Source organism: Centruroides sculpturatus, unplaced genomic scaffold, assembly GCF_000671375.1.
Source record: "Centruroides sculpturatus isolate CEXI.00-Female unplaced genomic scaffold, Cexi_2.0 scaffold25, whole genome shotgun sequence".
Lineage (NCBI taxonomy): Eukaryota > Metazoa > Arthropoda > Arachnida > Scorpiones > Buthidae > Centruroides > Centruroides sculpturatus.
In genome coordinates this window covers 1,452,922-1,476,099 of record NW_019384428.1, presented here as the reverse complement: position 1 = coordinate 1,476,099, position 23,178 = coordinate 1,452,922, and the positions used below count along the sequence as shown (strand labels likewise).

The window sequence follows — 23,178 nt, the reverse complement described above, 5'->3', positions numbered from 1 at the left end:
AGAAAATACATTGTGTTATACTTAATTTTAGCGAGGTTGCGGCCGAAGTTTACAACGCAAAAACGTCTTCGTCGGACGTTCAGCATCGCCTTCCCGTAAGCCTAGAAATTTGGCAATGGCGTTTGAAACGTCGAGCATGATTCCACTGACGTTCTAAACGCCATTGTCAAACTTCTAGGCTTACAGGTAAGCGGCGCTGAACGTCTGACGTACACGTTTTCGCGTTGAAAACTTCGGCCGCAACCTCGCTATTAGGGCCAACTTTAATATTAATAATTGGAAACTGTAATTTTGAATAAATTCTTTAATACCGATATTATTACTATAATCATTTTTGTCTTTTTTCTTCCTACTAAGAGGTCTTTCTTTCTAGGCTCATCACGGATTCAACCAGGCCCATTCAAAATTTGCAAAAATCCGATGTTTTTATCTAATATACTGTACTGTACACATATACTGTATATCTTTTGAAAATCATCTTTTATGCAGATTTATGCGAATGGATTCCATTATTTTAGAGTTTGCACAAAACGTATTTTACATTATAAAAACGTTCGTTATAACTTTATGTGTAACGTACCAGTAAAAGCATAATACAGGTTTAACGTTAGAAGTTTATTTATAAAAATTCCGAAACCAATTATATTTGATTCTTTATCGACGTCAACGTATCGTCATCGTTACGCACGCTCACATAAAAACGTGCTTGGTTTTTGTCGGCGATATTGGTTTTGATCTGAAAAAGAGACGAAGTATATAATATTTCCTGCCCTTTCATTGCTTTTGTTAATGCGATGCATAATCTTCGATATTTCCAAGAGAAAACAGAGATGGGAACTTCAATGGTGTCCATGTGTTTTAAAAGTTTTTAAATTGGTGTTTGTTTTTAAATAAAAGCATTTAAATTATGATATTAGTTATTTTTTGCTTCTTTTTTACAAAATAAAATTTATTTGGAATTGTTTAATCTTAAACTTCAAGCAGATAGTATTCTGATATTGACAACTCACTGAAAAGTTTTAAAAGTAATTTCAAGCTTGTTTTTAACAAAATTATTTACATATTAATTCATTACTTTTATGATATAATTTTCATGTTGAAGTATTTTAAATTGATAAATTTTCGATAGAATTAAGCACTTGCAAAGTATTCTTATTCGCTTGATACAAGTCTGCAGGGCCGGATGGCCGAGTTAGTTAAGATGCCAACCTACCTCTCTGGAGAATCTGTGAACGAATCTGGTCGGATAATAAACCCCAGGAAATTTTCCGGAATGGTTTATCCTGGACGTGTCAGATCCAATCCTTTACCATCTATCTTCATCCTTTGCCCCATTGTGAGTATGGGCCAGAAAAAAAGGTTCTCATAGGACGGAAAAAGTCGAGAAGAATCTGTATCATCAGCTGGTATAAATTAATTTGCGAATTGATTAATCAATATTAAAATTTTTATTTGAGATAACGAATGTAATTATAGATGTTTCTGTATATATTACTTGAAATAGGAAACGAAATCAATGTTTTTTAAATAAAATTTTTTTAAACAAATTTTCCTTTCTTTCAATGATAGTAAAACAGTAAATGTGAAAATGATTCATTTAAAGCTTGTAAAAGTGTATAAACCTGTATCATAAAGGCAAAAATACATATGAAATTTTATCTTTTTTACTTTATTCTTATCCTTCTTATTTCACTTTACTTTTGTTTTAAAATATTTTATTTTATAATTTTTTAAATAAAATTACTAAATTTTGATACAACCAATACGGGACACACAGTACCATCTTCCTGTTTCCTCTTCCGCGCCCATTCCTTCTTACTGGACCGTTGCGTATATGGTAGATAAAAATAGGAAGGATGCAATTTAATAGTAAACGGTAAATTCCATACAGATTTTGGAATTTACTGTTTTTAGTACTATTATTTGTGTTCGCCGACAATTGCCTGTCCGATTACTTAGCAAGGTGTGCGTCGTCAACCATGATGCCAAAAATTTTATATACGGCCTATTCTATAACAATAACAACTAATGAAAGGTAATAATTCTTTAATTATAGATATGCGCGCTCGGAAAAAGAATCGTAATTCTAATCAGAAAATTCATTGCATTCTTCGAAATATGCGACATTTTTCCGGAAAATCCGAGAATACGGGACATTCCACGTCCCTGTTGGAACAGGGAATGAAAATACGGAACAGTCCCGTACAATACGAGACGTCTGGTCACTTCAAAAGAATTCTTGCTACTCTTAAATTTTAATAATTAATTTTATTAGAACAGATTTCAATAAGGTTATATAATAACATAATTAAAATCGTGTATAAATAATTGTATAATTTATTTATTGACATTTGTCTTTTTAATGTTTACATAAATTTAAAATTGTATTAATTAATTGATTAATTTTTCAGTTTCGGAAAAAGTTTTTTCCAAATATTTTTATTCTTTATGAAAATATCTTCTGTTCTCTCCGTGCAAAGACTGTCTTCAAAACATAGATCTAAATAATGATTTAATAAATTCATTAATAGAACTTTATTCGTACAGTATGTTATTAATTATTATCATTAGAATTTTATTAAATTAGTATATTTTAATTTTGTTTGTATTATTGTAAATAAATATAATAAATAAAAACGTTTACCTTTAACACAGCATATACCATTAGTGGTACAAATGCCATGTAATCTACAAATTCGACCATTTTTTCTGCAGTGATGATAATCAAAAGATTGTTGACAAATTGGTATTCCTTCTTCATTAATTATGCAACCAACTGTAGAGCCACAGCATAAACCTCGAATAGAACACTTACTTTTTTCATCGAATTCGCAAGAAGGACACTATCAAATATTAAATAAATTAATTTTATAAGTTTATTAACAGGCCGAGACAAAAAGTTTACATTCGGTATGTATTTTTTAATATATATAACTATTATCATTGTAAATTTTTAAAATAATTTATAAAAATTAATAAAAGAACTAATCTTACGTTTATTGTATGTAAACTCCTTTTTCCTCCAGGCGGACAATTTGTAATAAAACAAGCACTAGTCAAAACGATAAGCATTGAAAAGAACAAAGGAGAATGCATAACTACAGGGGAATCAATTCTGCAAAGACATTAATAAATTTCGTATTTAATTAAAAAATTATAATTGAATTTTTATATTAATGATTGCAGATCGTTTCGCGAATCTCGGCCGTGCTGTAAAAAATGCGCAATAGCAGGGACCAGTCTATTTACTTAGTGAAGGGAACGTATTGTTTGACAAACTGTGACAAGGTCACTTTGTGTAACGAAGAAAGAGACTCTTGAACTTTTATAAAACTTCTAGACCCCCAACCGAGTACCGCGCATTGCCTGGCCAAGATATATGAGACGATCTGTAACATTATTTTATTTTTAATAAACTATGTATTAATGTTTTATTTGTTTCAAGAAACTGTTTGTTTTCATTGATTTCCTAAGTTTTTGACTTGGTGATAAATCAAATCGCATACTTCCTTCCAGGATGTGTGCAACTTCATACTGTTACCACTTAATTTCTTAAAGATAACTGAGCGTTCAAAAATAAAATAAAATAAAACAATTATTTTATCGCCGGGCTAAATTATATTGCCGGGCTGCAATTTTTAATAATGTTTGTAATTTATTTAATTTAAAATATACGCTCTCCACCTCAAGTTAGTAGTGGCTTGCCCCTGTACATCATGCTTTTCCTTTAACAATAAAGTCGTGCCGGTCATTCATCTAAAACGTTTCAGGCAAACATTTTTGAATTGAAATAAAATGACTTTCGATTTGCATCGCAAATTACTATATAGTTAATCGGGGCCCCCTGCCCCTAAAGTTTCCATACCTGATCTCGTCTTACATCTATTTAATTCTCGAGATTAAGGAAAGACAGACAGACGGACGACAGTGGGAATTTTTAGATCTACAAATTTAAAAAAACAATATAGGGAAGACCGGGGCAACTTCGGCATGCGGGGCAAGTTTGTCAAGCGCTTTTTTTAAAAAACAAATTAAAAGGAGACTTTGGTTATAGGTTAGGCAGTTGAGCTTTATTGGTGGCTTGTTGAGTGTAGTGTTTTTATTGTTCTCCAACAAGCGTAGTTGAATTATCAAGCAAATTTTCATTTTCGTTCAATTCCATATAATATTTTTTTTCCATTTATATTGAATTGGCAGGTTTTGTTATAATTCCATGATAACGAAAGTTACTTTTCCTGTTAGAAGGATGTAACTTCAACTTATTCACGTGGCCAGATCGTGGCTTGGCATTCTGTTCTCAGGGTTGTACTTAATGTTTCGAAATCATGACTAGCGGGGTAAGATCGGCAACATAAAGCCACATTAGAAGCAAAGGATAAAAATCAAACAGATGATAAATGAAAACATGTTTGCATTTGTTATTCATGTATATATGTCTTTGAACTTGCATTTCGTTGTAATAATATTAAATGGGTGTTGGATTTGTATTTCTTTGTTTTAATAGTGAATTCCAACTTATACATTGTTAATAACATAATTTTATATACGTGCCTATCTTGCCCCATTACTGTTGCCCCTATACCAGGGGCAACTTTAATAAAAATAATTAAAATAATTACAACTTTACAAAAAGAGAGAAGTTGCCGATCTTGCCCCTATACCCGGGGCAACTTCGTCAATTTCTCTCTTCTTGTAAAGTTGTAATTATTTTAATTATTTTTATTTCCAAACTGATTTTAACCAGTTCTATAGTAAGGTAACATTCCAATAGACAATATGCAAAGCTTTTTTTTCAGTTTACAGCAGTATTTATTACACAAAATTTAAGTAAAGCTTAACATGCCGATCTTGCCCCGGTCTCCCTAAATAGTAGAGGTGGGAAATCTAGTTCGTTTCTGAAACTGGAACTATTAGAACTGTTCCTCGGAATCGTTATGTTCTGTTGAAACTGCTTAGTCTGTTGGACTACATGGTTCCTCCTCGGTTATATATATATATATGTACTGTATAATAGAAATTTTGTGTCTGTTCTAAACTTTTTGATCCATCTGCTCCAAATTTTTCATTTATTATCTGAGGGAAGTATAGACATGAAATCTGGACACCTCACCTTTCTCCGATGTCATTCCTTTATTAACTCTTAAATCTCTTCCCAAATACGCACCAAATTTTTCATAATTATTCTCTAGGACCCAGGAGAAAATATACACTTTTATGAAATCCGGATACCCCATTCTTTCCCTGATTTGATCTCCTTGACCCTTCCCTTCCTTGACGGGCGATAAAGATAACAATGATAGGCTAAAATATCTAAACTTTTAATATGGTTTTCATTTGAAGGTTTAGCCTTCTTACTTTTTGACCGTAAAATGCCGGACATATCTGCCATTTACTAATAAAACGAATAATTATGAATTAGAATAAATATAGGAATTTTTCAAATATATTTGTAAATTTAAAATACTCAAAACTAATTTCATTATTCCTAAAATTTCATTATTTCAAATCCAGACAAAGAATTCTCTGTTCCGTGAAAGCCACGTATTCATAAGAGTACAAAATGAAGAACGCGTAAGTAGTTCCGACTGGAACTGTCTCGACACTCGATGTGGAACGATTCCTAGTAGTTCCAGTTCGGGCGATTCCGGCCTGGATCTATCCATTTCTAATAAATTGGTAGTCTCCATTTGGTATCTTCACTTTCCAACGACGTTCTGTGCCATTTCATTATATGGCAAGTAGCCTATATTTATATATCGTTTTGGCTCCAACATTTGTCGACGTTTTTTCTTAGTTTTTTTTTTTTAATCTTGAATTAATAAGAGGTTTCATTAAGTCCGACATTAGTTAGACTAAAACAATCTAACTTGTAGTACTTGTGGTAAAACAGTATAACTCGAAGTATCAAAAAAGTACGAAAGAGATTATTAAACATAAGTTTGGAACTTGTTTCCGAACTGACGTCGGTTTATATATATATATATATATATTTGTCTTAACACATTATCTCTGTAGAAAACGGCGCAAAGAGAAAGTCGAGTGACACCACACAGTTTTCTACAGAGATAATGTGTTAAGACAAATATGTAATGTAATGAATAAATAACAATTTGCCATTTGAGTCTGTTTCAAACGTCTCTAACAGGAATGTCAAATGAAAAATTTTAAATTAACTAATCAATATATTGCAATTAATACTTCAAACGAAACACTATAAAATAATTTTATAGTTTCTTGGTATAAAGCCGATATGATTTCGGGAATTAAGAAATATTTTTATTGAAATAAACTTTCCTGCTTTCTAGTAAGGAAGTTCATTTTAATTGACTTTTAGAATTGACTTTAATTGACTTTTCTACATATCTAAAATATCAGAAGTTATTAACCCATATAAAATTCGATTCTTTTAAGTTATTTATGGAACTTTCGTGTTTCGTTATTTCAGAAATATACTTTTTCTAAAACGTCTATAGTATCTTCGTTTTTTATAAAAAGTTTGTCCGTAGATAAGATTAAACTATAAATTATTTTCTCTACAAGCTAAAAAAATTAGAGNTGTCGACGTTTTTTCTTAGTTTTTTTTTTTTAATCTTGAATTAATAAGAGGTTTCATTAAGTCCGACATTAGTTAGACTAAAACAATCTAACTTGTAGTACTTGTGGTAAAACAGTATAACTCGAAGTATCAAAAAAGTACGAAAGAGATTATTAAACATAAGTTTGGAACTTGTTTCCGAACTGACGTCGGTTTATATATATATATATATATATTTGTCTTAACACATTATCTCTGTAGAAAACGGCGCAAAGAGAAAGTCGAGTGACACCACACAGTTTTCTACAGAGATAATGTGTTAAGACAAATATGTAATGTAATGAATAAATAACAATTTGCCATTTGAGTCTGTTTCAAACGTCTCTAACAGGAATGTCAAATGAAAAATTTTAAATTAACTAATCAATATATTGCAATTAATACTTCAAACGAAACACTATAAAATAATTTTATAGTTTCTTGGTATAAAGCCGATATGATTTCGGGAATTAAGAAATATTTTTATTGAAATAAACTTTCCTGCTTTCTAGTAAGGAAGTTCATTTTAATTGACTTTTAGAATTGACTTTAATTGACTTTTCTACATATCTAAAATATCAGAAGTTATTAACCCATATAAAATTCGATTCTTTTAAGTTATTTATGGAACTTTCGTGTTTCGTTATTTCAGAAATATACTTTTTCTAAAACGTCTATAGTATCTTCGTTTTTTATAAAAAGTTTGTCCGTAGATAAGATTAAACTATAAATTATTTTCTCTACAAGCTAAAAAAATTAGAGTAAAAATAATTAATAGTGAAAAAGTATATCTTTATAAACTAATATTCGATTTTAAATCAGTTGACTTCTCCTTATTTCTATACAATATTAGGCTGAATTTCTTAAAATCATACACTCACACAAATTTAAAATATAAGAATAAATTAGATTTAATTTATATGAAACAGAACTTTTAAATAAAAATAATTACTACACAAATGATTTAAAAACAAATTTTAACAAATATTTCTTAAGAACGTAAGATATATATTTTATTACAAGTATAAAAGAATAAACTAAATATTTTATATAATTAATAATTTTTGTTCTGTAAAAACAAAAAATGATTATCTTAATTACATTATTTAAATAAACTTTGACAATAATTATTTATATTTGTTAATTATAGATTGAATATTTTAAAACTTACTTCTTACGGAAATAAATAAAGAATTTTAATCAGTCAGTAAACAGATTTTATTCTGCAAATAGGGAAGTAACTAAAATATTGACGTTATAATCTTCTCAGAAATTTTTCTGGGCAGATTCTAAAAAGATTCGCAGAAATTGAGATTTTCGTTATTCTTATACAGATTTGCATAACATTCTTCTATGAATTAAAGCTAATTTAATTCTAAATTATCATCTGTAAATTTTACTTTTAAAGTCATAATTTTAAGAACCACTAGTAAATTGTGATTTTAATTTAATAATCCTCTACAAGTTTTTTATAGAGTTTATTATTGTAATGATTTTTATTTATATACAAATCTAACTTTTTGCGTTATTGTTCAATAGCAAATTTCAAAAGTATATTTAAAACTTTAAAATTTTAAAATTGTATGTCATTAGAGTTTTTTTTAAACCCTGAAGATAAAATACTTTGATTTTTCGATTGTTCCATAGACATGAAATTTGATTAAAATACAACAAAAATAAAGAACATACACTGTGTGATATATTTTTAGTTGAATATGATATTAAAAACTCACAAGAATCTATTGAAAAAAAAGCATACAGACAAATGCACATACTTGTATATTGTATATTCCAATTAATTTACAGTAGAGCCTCGATTATCCGACCCCCGATTAACCGACACCTCGGTTAACCGACCGTCCTAGTCGGCAAATTTCAAATGTCCGCTAGTGATGTGGCGCTACAATATTTGGCTATGTCTTGGCTACTTTAATATTATTTTTACGTGTTTTAGCTGGCAACACTCATTCGACCATGAAAGGGAGCCAGTATTTAAACGAGGCTTAATTTTCTAATTTTTAACGATACAATAGCGACGATTATTATTTTAAAAAATTTTTGTTAGGCTTAACATCGATGAAAATTCAACGCGAAGTAGGTTAATAGCGATATACTAATATACTAATTACATGGGATATAATAATATACTACACTAATAATGGATTTTTTCATACTTTTCGGTTATCCGACTTTTCAATTATCCGACCAATCCCAGTCCCCAATTGGGTCGAATAATCGAGGCTCTACTGTACTCTGATTCGGAACTGACTAAAAGCAATGTATAAATTTAAAGTGTGATTAAAACTGATATAATTACATCGCCTTTTACTTTCAAATTCGAGATAATCTTGGTCATAGAATATACATTAACACGAGAAACATTGAAGTGCTAGAGGAAATCTAATTTACCGTTTCTCAAAATCCTGTATGATTTTACATAACGCAATTTTAGAAAAATGTCTGTTTTGTATTACATGTAATTTCACTGATAGATTCAATACAGGCTCTGGAATTATATTTCATGTGTTGCTCACTATAAACACACATATCGATGTTAATTAAATGTTGGTAATCTTTTTTTTTGTAGAATATCATTTTATTGAAAAACTGTGATTTTTAACTTAAAACACTTATTTGTTTATTTGTATTCAGCTGAAAATCTAATTATAACTCATTAGTTTTGTTTCTGAAGTATTGAAAAGTATTAGGCATTCAAGCCTTATGAAGAAATCAGCGAAAATCAAATAAACTAACAAAAATATTACCTGAATGTGAAAAATAACGAAGGGATTATTAAATCGAGCTTATAAAGTGTCTCACCTAGAACATTTCTTTGAATTACGTTTAACTCATAAATGTAAAACGTAAACACAAACGTTCACTTCTTATCCGGCTACCTTTAAAAATACAAGAGTGAAGAGACCCTCAATTTTCTTCTTGAACCCGTACCGCAAATACGTTTGCATGACCTTCATTTTGTAATTTTTATAGTGTAAAACCCTTGTTTTATTTTTGTCAAAATTAACTCTATTAGCGACTCTTTACATCGGTGGGTCCTCAGCTGACAATTTTTGTATTTGTGTTTAAGACGGCCTGCGTGAAAGCGATATTTAATGGTTATTATTAAAATATTAAAGAAAAATTAACTAAATTAGCTTTTTTCGAGAAAGTATTGTAAAAATATTATGACGCAATGTTATAATTAAATTTGTAACAGACTAAATTTGTAACAATTAAATATGCTAGTTTTTCACATAATAATATTAAATCTTAACTTAATTATTTTAAGAATTACAAAATAGTTTTATTTAATATTAAAGAAATACAACATGAAATTCTAGTATAAATATGAGAAAAATTTTTAAATGATAAAAACTAGAAATTGTTTTACATATTGAATTTTTGGGAGATTAATAAAATAACTTTAAATCTCTTTATGTATTCCTTACATCTTACCTTCATTTTATTAGAAAATTGTCATTCTCAATATATTACAATTTTTATATGAATTTAATAAATGTCCACGGTCAATTTACTGAAAATGGTCAATTCAATATGCTTCAAACATGGCTACTGTTTAATCACTATATTATTATTCCGTTGTTTCAAACTGAATCTTTTGTCATCCTAAGTGCCATTTTTGAGAGAAAATGTCTTTTGAACTCTTTTGAAATGTTTAAAACAGTAGACTCTTTTGTATTAACATCAGAAAGATTATCGCTACACAATAGAAAATTTGAATCGTAATATATAGGCTATTAAAAGTTACATCAAAATATATTGTAAAAAGTAACTTTCTCAAAAAATGTATTTTGCCTTCATACTGAGAGCAATAAAATATAATATATAATAAAGGCAAGAATTAATAGCCATAAATTATTTGTAAAGTATATGAATCGTGACGATTCTGCTTAAGGCAAGAAACTTAGGACATTTAAAAATCTATTAATATAGTCAAATGCTTAAAATAAATGTAAAATAATTACATTGCGCTCTATTTATTTACATACTTTATAAGAATTATAATAAATATCCATTAAATTATATTTTACTTAATGTGTAAAATCTATATTTAAGCTTAATTTAATAAACATATAGACTATGTATTATATTTCGAATCGAAGTATGTTGTCGTCATCCTTCCTTTCTACCTTTTAATAATCTTTAATTTTGTCAATGTACTTGAAAAATAAATTCAATTTAGACAAACTGTTTAATTAAAAAATAATTAATACAATTTTCAATATTGCTATTTAATAGCCTATGATAAATTGAAATAAATGTTTGATTAGAACAAATGTTTTACTTACCGATTATCCTGAAACAAAATGAAGTTAGACCCTTGACAATAGCATTTTATATATGTTTTGAACATAAATAAATAGTAGGCGTTCCCTTATTTATCTGCTATTTGAGTAATAAAGAAATCAAACGTCAAATGTTCATCGTTCATTTTTTGTACCATCTGGTTTTGACATCTCACAAGAATTTTATATTGAATACGAGAGAGGCGAGAGTTTCTCATTTATTATCGCTGTTGGAGTCTTTTACTCAAAATAAGAATAACACAGTCGAATTTGAAAATTTTAAAAATAGATTTTTTTTTTATGAATTTTAACTATGGGCTAGTATAGTCAATGTTAGAATTCAGCTTAATGTAAATACAGTACTGAACTACATTATAATGGATTTTTTCCCCTCTTAAACCGTCTTGTATCCATTGATTTAACATTTCCAATTTTTTTTTAACTAACTGTTTCAGTAACAAGCTTATTAAAACTGTAAGGAAATAAAATGTTTACATTATTCTTATTAACAAATGAAATTTTATTCTTATTAAATTTATCTTCGAATACCATATGAAATATTTCTCTATCCGCAAGTAATCTATAAATGTATTTACCTTTTATGAAGGATTTCCTTTAATATGGAAAGATCGTTCATCATGTACGATATATCTAAATATAAATAATATAGCAATGAGATTAATCAGTTTATTTATTTATAAAAATTCAATAATCTTTCTAGAAATATTAATCAAAATATGCTATTTTGTTATCCTTCATAACTGAATGATTGTTTTGAAATTGTATAAATAAACAGTTAAAAAATTTGAATTACAAAAAATTTTATTGCTCATAGTTTAAAGATAGATTAATTCATAAATAAAGGTTTAAGAAACAGATTTTTAAAAGATATTCGAAAGAAAGCAATTGTTTTAATATAGATCCTTTAAATTTTCAGCTAGTAAACTTATCTCCAAATATTTTGCAATCAGTTCAAGAATCTATATGTCTGTAAAATTGTGTTGTGTATAAAATAAAAGTATGTGTAAAATTCTCTTATTCCGATTGAATTTATATTTTCAATAAAGAAGAATCAAATAAAAATTAAGAAAAACAGATAGGAACATTAGGAATGTCATATTTATTTACAGATAAGTAATGGAATTGATTATTTCGAATACTATAGAATCACGCAAGCGGAAAATATATATCTTTTGAATAATCATACTCTTTCTGATGATTTCAGGATTGAATTTTGCAAGGTTTTTGTATATTTCTATTTTCTAAAAAATGAAACTAATAGAATATTTGATTCCCAGATAGAAAACAAAATATGGAAATACAATAAAGTAATTTATTACGATTAGCTGAACACAGAACCTCTACTGAGCTGAAATTATACTGCTGCATTTATCATTACCTGAACGGAACTCAAAAAATTTAATAATTAAACGTTAATAATGTTTCTAATTTTGGTTTCTAATTTAAGTTAATTTAAACCAACTAACAAATAAAATAAATATAATTATTTCTATATCTCGATATTCAATATAATATACAAAAGACTATCTCATGTTTTATGAATTAAAACTTTTTTGATGAATATTAGTAACAAAAATCGGAGTACAAAATGATAGTCGTTTCTCATTTTTTCCTTCGTACCAAAATAAAATAATAAATCTTTGTTCTTTTTGATTTTAAATTAGTTTATTATACAAATATAACAAATTAATCATTCATTTCTTATTTCTGATTCTGAAATAATAAAGTACAAACAGAGCCATTAGATTATCTGATTACCGACTGCGCACGGAAAAGTAGTGAAAATGACTGCATTGGTCGCTATGGAACGCTTTGAACATTTGGAAGCTGCCACAATGTGAAAACAGTAGAAGGCATTTTATTTTTTAATCATTTAATCATTTGTTTTTAGCCATTTAGTCATTAGCATTTATTAATTAATGCATTTAGTTATTAGTAATTAATCGTTATGGCATTTAGTTATTTATTTATTTAGATTTTACTCATTTAGTCATTAGCAAAGATGCCAACGTGCTTTGTTTCCGGGTACAAATCCGGAAACCTAGTAAAAAAAGACAATAGACTTTTTAAGGGTGCTAGAAAATCATTTGAAATGCTGGAAAAGATTCATTCCACATGAAGATAAGAAGAACAAAGGCTATATATGACAAGCTCACCTACACTTTCATCCCCAAGGTTGACACTACTGACAAGTGAGATTCTTCGCCACTTTTACCCTAGATACACCCTCACTCAGCTACTTACAGGATGCGGCAACATAGCACTACTTGCATAGATTTAACCTTGAGGACAATCCACAATGCGATTGTGGTATTCAGGAGGACCAAACGCTACTTCACTTAGTTTTTCGCTGCAATAGGTACAATTACATTAGGGATAGTTTAATGAGAGAGCTGCTATTCTTGAAGGGTACAACTGGCCTTGCAACCCGCACTAATTCATTCTCACACGCACAATGTTCCATCATCCACTCGCATTCATATCCCTTAGTGGGGATATTGAGAGCACTCACTCCGGAACACGGATGGCAATTAGTTTTTCCTTGCTTTGTTTCAACTGTCAGTATATAGCTGCCTTTTAACGTTGTATTTTAATTCTTATTTTCTGTCTTCTTTTTTTCAGTCTAAATTCGGTTAGCTTGGTTTCCGGTTAGGTTATGATAGGTTAGGTTAAATTAGATTAGGGTTCGTTAGCTTTAGTCATCTGGTTAGGTTCGTCCTGGGTTATGGTAGGTTAGTTTAATTAGTAAGTTAATGTTTAAAAAATAAAATAAATAAATACAAATAATAATAATAATAATAAAAGTAATAATCATAAATAAATAAAAATTTTTGGGGTCTTGCTCGTTTGCCTTTGTCGGTCCATTTGTCTCATCTAGTTTGTCATTGTGTTTGTTTGCTTTTCATCCTTTCTGTCTAAGCTGTTAAGTAGTTTTAAGATTCATGCTAGCATTCAGTTTTATTAGTATTAAGTAGATATAAGTCTTTCTACTAACAGCCACTTGGCATTAACTTCTACACTTAGCTATTCGTGGCGGCACTCAATTATTGGTGTTCGCTACACTCAGGTTTTCTTTTAGACCCTTCGGGGGACTGCGGCCTTGCATCCTAAATCTGCACGCCAACGTCAGACAAAGAGGGTACTGTAGCCTTATATACAGTATTCCGTTCAGAGAGATCCTACTTTTCTCTACTGTCTATTTCCTCTCCCTCCTTCTTCCCCTCCCCTTTCCCTTACCCTCTTTTCTGCCGGCTAAACACTTCGAGTACGGCCGCTGTCTTTCTTGTATGTATATGACAAGCATTTTGAGGATTAATTCTTAATAAAATCATTTGGTCATACAATGGATGGCCAATTAGTGTCGCTTGCATGTGATAGATTAACACTGATGGATGTTTCTCTATCTAAATTTTTCAATTGTCCTTCTTATCTAAGCATTAAAGGACAACGTCCGAATGCGACGTTGTCCATCAGAGAGAAAACATGACGTTGTCTCCAAGAAGAAATAAATTGATCTCTCAGGTAAGGAGTCGAACATATGTTTTACAGTAATGAATGCGCATGTTTAGTTGTTTACATTTGAATTTTTTTTAAGATACTGTATTAGGTCCACTTTTCTTAAATATGTTGAAAGCAATGGCATTACTTGTGATGACAGTGACAGATGTACGACAACGAATACATTTTTTTACGTATGAAATTGTGAGGCCCAGGATTTAAAAAGGCTGAGAATCGAATAATTTCTATTCATTTCAAACCAAAACGATTTTTTTTAGTTAGGGTTAACTCAAAAAGGAAAAAACAACCGACAAATTTTCTCATAAAAATCGCTCATAAAAACTCCTTTCCCACCACAATACTTCCCTGTAGAAGATGAGTTAACTGTTGTGTCATAAGTTTGTCACTTCGCCCATCATTGGTCAAAGAAGATCATCACCTGTGACGTACATGGGGGACATCTCGAAAACAGAGCCCCCATATAAAAGGCAAGTGCGATGACGACACAAGGGGGAAATTAAGTTCTTTTCTCTATACTGTGAGTGTGTGCCCGTGGATTTACCTGCATCTCGTCTCCACCGTCTTTAATAGACTTTGAACTTCGACTTCGAACTTTGGACTGATTTGAACTTTGAACTTGGAAGGACGAACCTCGGATCAACGTTATAACAACCTAATCAGAGGTATTTATCCTACACGCGATGATGTGTAAGCTCTCTCTCGAATATTCGAACCTCGCGGGTAGGGTCGCGACTATTTTATACTTTGCCGTTACTTTATGAACTATACGGATTGAACCCGAGAGGGATTTGTATTCCAATTATTAACTATGTATAAATGTACGGAATAAACGGGTATTTTGTTAACGAACTTGGATTGGTGTGCGTTTCTTCCGACATTTTCCACTCCATACTGAACCCGAAGTCCTCGACGAGATCGCTCGTGATAATTCCCCATCCATCCGCGTATCTATCCGCGATAAATTGATAGATTGGTGTCAGATCCTGACAGGTGAAAGAATCTAACGATCCTTTCTCCTAACCCTTTTTTCCCATCCTTTAGACAAGCGAGACCGGACCTCAAGGTCTTGAGTCGAGTAAGTGGTAGGAGAGGGACATCCTCGTAAACATCCTACCCCCGATTAGTCTCACAAAATAAATAAACAGTTTATTAGTAAAACAAAATCAAACGATTATAAAAAAAACTTTCAAGTTTGGCAAAGATGTAATAGGAAAACATCATGGCTTTTGAAAAAATTTGAATTGAAATAAAATGCATTTCGCTTTCTATCGGTACTTCTTATTGACCATTTTTGTCAATTTTAATGAATTTTTGTCTATTGTTTATTTTTTTTATTAGTTCTTTAAAATGCCAACAAAATATGTAGAAAAAAGAGTTTTGAATATGTAATATTTAACAAAAGCTTTCTATGAAATAAAAAGTATTTACAAAAATAGAAATAATAATTTTAAATTTGTATTAAGATTTATTAAGAAGTTTATGCAAAACACACGTTAACCGTATAGGATGCCTTCCGTGAGATCTTCTTAAAGGAAATTTGACTCTATTTAGAAGTTACATAGGTGGAGAAAACCCGGAAAATTCCACGTGGCCAGCCCGTCCGAGCGAGGCGCGAACCCAGTGTTCGAGGTACGAAGACCGCTTGGCCACTGGTGAGTGCGTATACCGTATATAATCTAAAATTGTATTAATACAGTTTTTCACTTCAGCTTTGAAAATATTTATCCAGTGGTTCCCAATCTTTTTTGACTTGCGTACTCCTTGGCAGCTCATTTTCCTAAGTTTTATTTTGCATGTTCGTCAAACAGCGGCGCCTTGGTCAATTATACAGCTCTGTACAGTACAATTAATTACATGTAAGTTTTTTTAAATCAAAAAGCGTTGGAGAAAAGACACAGAAAAATATAATAAAAATATGTTTTAATTTAAAACTAAGCATCGCGTGCCGTGACGTTACCAAAGGCCTCAACGCAGAATCCGAATATTCTTATAGTACAAACGACATTATTAATTTTTTCCGCGTACTCCCGGTTGGAAATGGCTGATCTAATTCGTCTTCATCAAACCTGATTTGTTTGATGCAACCAACATGTTCAATCTCACCATAAACAGAGTATATTTTTTAATAATGATTAATTTATATCCAATGAAATTTTATATATACATAATGCTTAAATATTTTTATAGTTGTTAATTTACTACACAATTTACTACACAATTTACTAGTACAATGAGCAATTATTTGTTGTGAGATCATCACGATCCCGGGCTGCAATTTTTAATCATATTTTTAATTTATTTCAAATAGCAGCCAAATAAACTTTAAATTGCTTAAGTGTAATTTGTAACAACTAGATGATGATGATGATAAAATTTTAATTTTTAAACGTTCGAACTTTTTATTTAATAAATGACTTGAAATCAATATGAACTTGATAATTTAAAACCTTTAAAAGTAATTTAAGTAAGTATATGTTTTTAATGCATATTATTTATTTGAATGACATATAATATAATGAAATTTCGTTAGATTCGAAATTATTTAGATAAACTGAATTTATTTGTTGTTTTTAAATATAAACTTTACTATATAAAACAAAAGTTTATGTAAAATTAATTTTTATGCATTAGTATTATTATGCATTTTATGTATTATTAGTTTTTATTCATTTATTTTAAGCTAACTTGTATTAAATAAGAATATTAATAGGAAGATTAGCTCTATAAAATACAGTTACTTATGCAGTTACTGATATTATAACATTTATTTTACATGGATGCAATGCTTTTCCGCATAAGATACAAACCATGGTTATTATAACTGATAAACTGGTTTGGGAGCAGAGCAGAATTTTCTGCCTAGAGCCAATTTTGCTCACTAAGAGCGCTGCGGTTAGAAGTCTATAAAAATATTAGGACACCAATATTCCCTATGAAGCCGCCATATTGATATATTGGGTGCTTAGTATATTGGTCCAAGGTATATTGGGTCCTTAGTATAGATTTCATGTTATGTACTGTACATTTAGTAAACTGCTTCTTCGAGTTTGAGCCACGATATTCCTTTTATAATTTCAAATAGAGTATCTTTTAATTTAGAGATTACTCTGGCATATAATTAAAAACTTTAACTAAATAGGTTTCAAGATAAAAAGATATGTCAATGGTTCGTGTAATGCAGTTAAACGATAAATTTAGCTTTGAAATAAAAAAATTAGAGAAAAAATTTAGAGATATTTGTTAAAATAAGAATATATTTAGATTTCTGTATTCACACGCATTTTTGCATTACACAAACTGCAAATAGGAGCTCAGAGAAAACTTTTTTATAAATTAAAAAAATTAGATTAAGAGAAAAGAAAACCATTTTCACAAACTTTATATGTTATGTAAAGTAAACTTTCAAAAGTGTTTGCAAAAGATAATAAGAAAGTTCCCAAATAAAGGAAGTTATGCATATAAAACTAAATTTAATTACAGTAGAGCGTCGATTATCCGAAAGTCAATTATCCGAAAGAATTCGTCGGCAAATTTAAATTTTCGCCAGTGCTGGGGCGCTGCAATCTTTGGCTATGTCTTGGGCTACTCAAATATTTTACGTTTTTGATACTAAATTAACTTCTGAAGTATAATTTTTTATTGTTTTTATATTTTTCAATATATTTATTTTGTTTGTACAAAATAAAGAAATAATTTTTAACGATATAATAGTCACGATTATTATTTTAAAAAGTTTACGTTAGGCTTAACATTGACGAAAATTCAATGCGAAGCGACAAGCAACGGAGAAAAATTTCAATATGGGATAGGTTAATATATTTGTTCGTACATAATCGGTTATCCAAACAACCCCAGTCCCCAATTGATTCGGATAATCGACGCTCTACTGTATTTTAATAGAGAATTAAATAAGCATATTTATAAAAATTTATTAAACAGTAGACAATACCAACAAATAGAAATATCAAGTTCAACCTTATTTATTGTTTATTTTATAACAAAACGATTAAGCAACCTAATTATTCATTAGAATATGCAATTTGAACTATGTTACATTACTCTCAATTATAATGAAATACTAATTTAAATGACTGAAAGTTTTAATTTCAATTACTGTATTTTTTTAATTTTTTTATTTTATAGTATGTTTTCAGTCAACAAATCTGACGTGACTGGTTACGAATCTTTGCAAAAAATTTTGAATTGTAGAATTTCGTAAAATGATAATTATATAAAAATAAATTTGAAAACAAAGTCTCCAGGAGACAGCTAAAAATATATATTTACCAGTGCCTATTCTCCGGTAGATATAAAACTCAAGCATCCCAAGTGGTAAGAATTTCCATTCTTACCACTTGAAAAAAGACATCTGCAATATCATCACTTCCGATTTTAAAATTTGTATTTTTAATTGGGTATTTTTTTGTGTTTTTAAAAGGACTTCTTAATTTTGACAGCCAAGTAGCCTACAAGGAGAGGTCGGTTGTCAAAAAAGTTTGTATTTTGGAATACAAAGTGAATAAATGGTGGTCTTCTTTTTGGACAGACTTTGCCTTCAAATTTATTATAACATAAAATATTTAAAAGAAATCTCTATCAGTAACCTGATACTGTATTTTTCAATTCCACTAAAACTGTTACTCTAGAAAATGCAACATGTTCAAAGTAAAAAATAGTGCAGCAAATCGCATTATTTGTATCAAAATACAAAACTACAAAAGCAATAATAATTATAAAATATGCACTAAATTTCAGTTGAATTTTTCTTATTGAACGTATTCAAGCAATCTTACATGACTGTTTTTCATGCTAAAGGAAAACATCAAGTAAAAGAAAAAATAATTTTTTGTAGTTTTCTAAGCAAGTAATTATTATTTATTAAAACATTTATTATTATATTACAAATCTCATACAGCAAAAATCTTCACAATAATAATTAAATTATTATTATTTATTATTTATTAAATATAAAAAAAATGTTTTTGAATAAGAATTGATTAGTGAATATTTCTTATGATAATATTATGTGGTTCCTGTAATAAATATTTTTTAAATCTGAAAAAACAATGTTTAATATTCTAAAAACATTTGTTTAAAAAAGCTTCTAAAATGTAAGCGGATCATGCTTTTTCTTAAAACTCTTCTTTTTCTTTGCACACTTTTACACAACGAGTTAGAATATTCTACCTCATTGGCTTTACATAACACAAATGGCACGCCCCTTGACTAAAAGGAAAATGGCGGACGTGTATTCAATTTTCTTTAAACATGGCGTCGCTACAGTTATTTTATGTAGTATATTCTAGCTCGTTGAAGCTTTCTAACCAGTTTATCTAGTAACCATGATATAAACAAAGAGTCCAAAAGATTGCATCACATCTATAGGCAAACTTGTTTATTACCTCTACTTTTAAGGGCGAGGACAATAGACATTCAGAGATCAGATAATTCATTGACTCTGGTACAAATAACACAAATTAGTTTATTTAGGGCTGTCAGATGTTCTGTTTCCGGAATTGTCCCGATTTTTTTTTTCTACTGCCATCTAGCAACAGAGGACTTTATTATAAAAACTGTTCTACAGTAAAGTATCTTTTTCGTTTTCAACATTTTAAATATATTTATGTTCTTGGCAGAGCAAATTAAACATATATTGCATGACCTAGAATTGAATCCCAGTATCTTTCGGGAAGAACTCATTTTGTTTCGGATTTTATCTCCAAGTACCAGGCAACCTTTGATTCAACATTTTAAAAATAAATTCATTTTTTATTAATAAGACAATTTATTATTATTTTAAAAGCTTTTTATAAAGCTTATTCCAAGCATTTATAAAAAGCTTTTAGAGTAAAATTGTGTAAAATATATTTGTTTTACAGAATGTTTAGAAAAGTTTAAGTGACAGGAATTTTCTGTCAGTGGATTATGTTATACCTCTAATAATAGGGATCCGGGTTGGAATCCTTCCCAGACATTCCGACAATTAGGAGAACCTTGAACATTTTTGTAATTAACACTTTTTGTCGCATCTATCAAGAAAAATTCAAAGCATCTGGTAGCATTATCACAGGTATTTTGTTAATCAAAGTGACCAGTAAAAATACGTAGCCTAGACACCATCATAGTCAAAACATTTTTGTTGTCTGTTAGTAAAATTCTGATATCTACCTTATATATTTATGTTTCTTGAGAACAACGGGTATCGTCAGAAAGGGAAAAACGGTGGTATTAGTTCACGGATTAGATGAAGTAAGATATAATAGTATTATCAAGTTTCCAACATTAATTAGAGTAGAGTTGCCATACGTTGAAAACCAGAAATCGGGACATTGTGAGGTAGTATTCTGATAAAAATTGAAGAATGCCCAGCATTTGATAGGTAGTGGCTATTCTGGAAAATAAGTGAATAATTCTAATTAAATTAATTTTATTAAAGTATCAATTATTGAACATTTTTATTACTTGTTATTATTATACATAATTCAATTGAGTTTTTATCAGAAAACCCTGGCTATCCCATTGCGGAGACCTGGCCATATCGATAATGGACATGATTAAATATAAAGGTCCAGAGTGAAAAGAGCAAAACAAAAGGCAACAAAAAAGGTTAGTCTATGGCCAGATGTAACCATTGATTGATCCACTGTTAATTAATGATTGTACAAAACCATCCATACTTATGAAGCTATCGCACAGCACTACACAGGGCCACGAAACACGGAACACGTCAAAGATTACTAAAGGCATGTAAGACTGTGAGGACAGTCGACGGAGAAATGCACGCCGAGATCTATCGTCTACAATTCTTATTTAACATTTAAAAAAATACAAATAGGTATTTTTTGTGGAAATGAACAAATCAGAATATTTCGGAAAAAAATTTTCCAATCGGAACGGTCTTCCAAATCTAGAAAATCCCGAAAATTCGGGACGTATGGCAACACGAAATAGAAGGAAACAAATTTGCTTTTCTTCGCAAGTGAACGCTTTTGTACCTTGAAACACACAAGCATCCTGTACTGTACATTGAAACATTGCTCGTATTCAGTGTCTTAAAATATTACGTTCCATTATTTTTCAGAAGAAAATATCAAACAGTAAATCTGGTATGAAGATGCCAACAATGAATGCAGAAGCTTTGAAAAAAGGCTACTAAAGCTGTTACAGGCATGATAATGTTATTGCAAATCCAGACAAATGGAATTATATTTGGAATTAATTAATGCATTATGCTATACTATTTTTATTGTATTGATATAAGCTATAGTGTTTCAAAATACATGACCATGTTGTACCTAGAAACAATTTTTATTAAAACAAGGACAAAAATTTTCCCCAAAGATAGATTCAAGAATACTAAATCTATTAAGTGCATTATGTAAGGATGGGAGGGAGCTCTCTTTCATTTTAGCAGAAACAATTATAGAAAAGTATTGTTAGTGGTTTGTTAAAAAATGAAAATCAGAAAATGTTTCAAGGCACAACTTCTCATATATTTTATTTAAGAACTAAAAATTGAGGACCAATTTTTGTTTAACTTAGTGTACTGTATTTTCAAAATAAAAAAATTAGAATAGATCGATGAAGTGAAACTATGGGAGTTAATATTATTAATTAATGAAATAAATTAATTTGCATCTTTGCGGGACGGAAAGAAAACAATTATATCCTCTTCAGATCAATGATTCTAATTGTTTATGTTTATAATAAACACTTTCAAATTCAAACTTTCTTTCCTTCTATCAATATTTGTACTATAAATTATTCAAATATTTTAGTTTAAAATAAGCAGAATAATTTATTTGTTAAATAATATTTACAGAAGTTAAACAAATATATGAAGAAATACATATTTATGTATACGCAGAAACATAAATATATATTTTTATGACATCCCTACTATTGATATATAATTGACTTTTCATTCCTTAAATTTACATTATCAAACATTTAAAATTTTATTTTCTTACTAAAAATTTAAATATGAATACATTTTAAAAATTGTATATTTTATAATCTTAAAAAATATAATAGTTAATTACAAAATAAATTTTAATGAAATGTTGTAATCACATAAAATACTTTTTCTTCATTGTATCTATCATATAAAAAATTGCAAAATAAATATTTTAATTACATACTTTATATAAATAAAAATATATACTTGTATATATTAGACAGACCAAAATAAATACTCCTAAATGAAACTTGCCACAGTTAAATATATTGAAGTTTTTAAACTTGGATACATTAACTACCTTTTTTTTTAATTCCTCGAAGCTGAAACAATCAGCCTTGCGACAGTAAAAGTTACTAATAACAGCAAGAGGGTGAAATTTCTTCACACGTGCTATTTTAGTAGAAAAAAAAAATTAAATAAACAGACAATCTCTAACGTAGCTAAACTATTCATATCTGTATATTTCAGTATATTAGAATTAAAGTTTTAAATATTTTTATTCATTCATAATAACACATAAAATAATATACATAATAATTAATTTCTTAAATATGAAGTATGCTGTTCTACAATATATTTTTTAAATAGAAAATGTTAGTGTTTCATATACTTTAAAGATATATTTGTCTTTTTTATATTAAATTATTAAGTTTTTAACGAAGAAAAGGTAATAGTTTCTCTTAAAAATACTAAATATCCTATTATGGTGGATATCACTTTACTTGCTTTAATTTTTATATTTAAAAATTAGAAAATAAACAAAGATCATTTTAATTTATTACATAATTCTGTAATCC

General features: G+C 29.1%; 1 protein-coding gene and 1 long non-coding RNA gene across 2 annotated transcripts; one reads left to right on the top strand and one right to left on the bottom strand.

Annotated features, from left to right (window-relative positions):
* Positions 1 to 1,905: 1,905 nt before the first annotated feature.
* On the top strand, positions 1,906 to 3,538 carry LOC111619645. The gene is made up of 3 exons (XR_002755802.1): positions 1,906 to 2,035; positions 2,656 to 2,910; positions 3,027 to 3,538. It is a non-coding gene; the product is annotated as an uncharacterized LOC111619645 (long non-coding RNA).
* Positions 2,359 to 10,919, bottom strand: LOC111619644 (vasotocin-neurophysin VT-like). The gene is made up of 4 exons (XM_023361408.1): positions 10,885 to 10,919; positions 2,995 to 3,115; positions 2,645 to 2,843; positions 2,359 to 2,500 (listed from the first exon to the last, which is right to left on the bottom strand). The coding sequence occupies exons 2-4, from the start codon at positions 3,094 to 3,096 to the stop codon at positions 2,400 to 2,402; spliced, it is 402 nt and encodes a 133-aa protein (XP_023217176.1). The 5' UTR covers positions 3,097 to 3,115; positions 10,885 to 10,919; the 3' UTR covers positions 2,359 to 2,399.
* Between the last annotated feature and the right edge of the window lie 12,259 nt (positions 10,920 to 23,178).

Excerpts from the sequence above, each read along its gene's own strand:
- LOC111619644 (XM_023361408.1), bottom strand. The coding sequence starts at position 3,096 with ATGCATTCTCCTTTGTTCTTTTCAATGCTTATCGTTTTGACTAGTGCT. Across the intron at positions 2,844-2,994 it reads GGAGTTTACATACAATAAAC|TGTCCTTCTTGCGAATTCGA; the intron begins GTAAGATTAGTT and ends AATATTTGATAG. Across the intron at positions 2,501-2,644 it reads TGGTATATGCTGTGTTAAAG|ATCTATGTTTTGAAGACAGT; the intron begins GTAAACGTTTTT and ends ATCATTATTTAG.